This window comes from Pediculus humanus, genomic scaffold (genome assembly GCF_000006295.1).
Source record: "Pediculus humanus corporis 1103172108281 genomic scaffold, whole genome shotgun sequence".
In the NCBI taxonomy this organism is placed as follows: Eukaryota; Metazoa; Arthropoda; class Insecta; order Psocodea; family Pediculidae; genus Pediculus; species Pediculus humanus.
This window is the reverse complement of record NW_002987850.1, coordinates 439,850-442,527: the sequence shown is the minus strand read 5'-3', so window position 1 is coordinate 442,527 and position 2,678 is coordinate 439,850. Positions and strand designations below refer to the sequence as shown.

The 2,678-nt window shown below is 31.4% G+C and overlaps 1 protein-coding gene across 1 annotated transcript in view; it reads right to left on the bottom strand.

The window, feature by feature from the left end:
* Positions 1-1,882, bottom strand: part of Phum_PHUM511990 (uncharacterized protein) — a gene marked incomplete at both ends in the record, with an annotated part of 6,842 nt that extends 4,960 nt beyond the window's left edge. Inside the window, 3 exons of the mRNA XM_002431049.1 lie at positions 135-335; positions 1,681-1,753; positions 1,836-1,882. Of these exons, the coding sequence (XP_002431094.1) occupies positions 135-335; positions 1,681-1,753; positions 1,836-1,882 (321 nt within the window). The remainder of the gene's footprint in view (positions 1-134; positions 336-1,680; positions 1,754-1,835) is intronic.
* Positions 1,883-2,678: the final 796 nt, after the last annotated feature.

Genomic DNA, 2,678 nt, shown 5'->3' with positions numbered 1-2,678 from the left:
TCGTCTATTTCCTTTGATAAAAAAAAATAAAATGAAAATAATAATAATAATAATAATAATAATAATAATAATTTTCCATGACTATCATTTTAATTTTTTAAATGTCACATCGCAAACAAGAGTGTTCGACTCACCTGTTCTCGTTTTGTGAGGACCGGATGTACGAATTTCCTATATAAAATACTCGAGCCATTCGTGGCCGGTGATAATAAATAAATGACCGTTATGATTTTGAGCTCGTAATAAAATGGAAACCAAAAACTAAAAAATAAATCCGTGATTGTTTCGATGGATGTGAAAAGTGCAAAAACAATCCAGTACATCATCCATTTCACCTGAGGAGCAAAACGAAAACATTAAAAAAAAACCATTAGCAGAAGGTGACTCCTCCTGCCTGCCTGCTTGCCTGCCTCCCTGCCCCGGAGAAATAAAAAATATGTGCAGAGCTCAACCATGACCTCGCGATAGTATGACATCTCGAATAATGAAAAATCGCGAGAGCAAGAGCAAGAGGGAGAAAAAGATAAAAAAAAAAAAAAAAAAAAAAAAAAAAACTTGGCTCTCGTAACCAGGTTTGAACCGGGTATAACATTTGTCTATATAAATAAGGTTGGTAACCTTGCATTGACATCCAAAAGCCTCTTTATATGGCAATAGATTATCTATCACTGCCCTCCTTTTAACTTTACCTCTATATATTTCCTTCTCAATTTTTGTTTTCTCCATCTCTCTCTCTCTCTCTCTCTATCTCCCCAACGCAACGTTGAATTTGATTAAATTTCCTATTTTTAAAACCTTAAAAGTTTTTTTTTTTCTCTCTCTTTTAAAAAAAAAAAAAAAAACTGGTTTCGAGCTAGTTTCAAGAGTTGTGTTGCGAAATTGTAAAAAAGTGAAAATTTAATTTTTTTTTTTTCTTTTTTTTTTTTTTTTGTAACACGATTTCGTCGTTTGTTCAAGAGTGAAACCATTAAAAAAAAAAAAAAAAATTAAATTCTGTTTTATTTTTGTATGTAATAAAACCGTAACCACGCATGATCGCAATGCACGCACCAACGAGAAATTATATATATATGAAATTACCCAACTGCAACATTGTAAACAAATACTACGCGGAAAAAATGGCGGTCGTTTTTTTTTTTCGACTGGTAGAATCGACCGCCTACGAAAACTCCACATACACACAAAGAAAAATTTTTAACGGATTTCTTACCTGGTCGACATAAACCGGTAGAAAAAAATTTTTTTTTTTTTTTTGTCATTTTGCAGCATCTCGACGCCCACTCATTCTACACTTAGAAAAGGCGAACGTCGCCTTTTAAATTTACAATCAATTTAACACGAACGTTTTCATTTCGCCCGTGGGAAAACAATAATAAAAAAAATGAGTAACAACCATTTTCTAATTTCAAATCCCGATTCCAGATAAATGAATCATTACTGGAAACTGGACAACTGGGAAAAAGACAACGATCGGGTCGTTTTCAAACGAACCGCGTTCGATTTTTCATAATTTTTCCCAATTGATTTATGAAAACGTCAAAACATATCAAAACAATTTATCGAAAAATCAAATTAACCTTTTTTTTTTTTTGTAATGGAAAAAAGGGCGACGAATAAATTCTAGAAAATTCGTTCGATCGAATCGAATGAAAAAAAAAAAAAAAAAAAAAATCAACTCACGTATTCTTTGACGTTTTTCGTTCGGACGGCTTTATACGAAGAATATGCTGGATATAGGGTTCCAAATAACAATCTGGAAACAAACAAAAAAAAAAAAAACGATTATTAAGCAGAAGTGATGATGATAAAAGAAAAAAGAAAACAAACAAACAAACAAACAAAAACAAACAAGAGACGAATTAAAATGTTTAAAGCGATGCATATAACATTTGCCGTAATAATAAATCAATAATTGAATCCTTTCCAAAACGTTTGTCGTGCCAATAGAAAAGTTTTTCTTTTTTTTTTTTGTTTTTACCATTTAATAATTTAAATTGCCAGGAAATGATTTTAACTTTTTGTTTCCCCCCCCCCCAGTTAAATCGTAACTCATTCGCTGATAACCTTTTGCAATTGATAATTCTGACCTCCGATTTTTTTTTTTTTTCGATCCGTTTACTGGTGGCACCAGTCAAATTTTTTTTTTTTTTTTTTTCGTACGCCACGTTCGAAAACGAAATAACGGACGCATATTAACCTCATTATCACGTGGAATTTTATTTAAAGGTTTTAAATGCGTTTGTTATATCGAACAAACAACGGTCCGATTGTGTCAATCGTAAAGAGTCAAGCTAATAATAATAATTAAAGTTAATTATATTTTATATTTGGAAAAAAAAATAAAAAAATGGCGTCGAATTTATTTCCATTCCGATTTCCTTTCGTTCTTTCAATAAATCATCATTTTTTAATTTCGAAATCGAAGACGTGTATCTTCTGCTGACACTCCCTTCCCCCACTTTCCCTAACCTTTAGCCCTTCGCAATTTTCTCTACGACTTGATGATGAACCAAAAAAAAAATTTTTTGAGGCGTGACAAACGAAGTCGCGCACGTATTTTTAAATTTTCTCTCTTCTTCCCCTTGATGCTTTTTTCTCATGACACGATATTTTTCATTTTTTTTTCCTTATAAACCCATGAAAAAAAAAAAAAAAAAAAAAAAAAAAACACGATAATG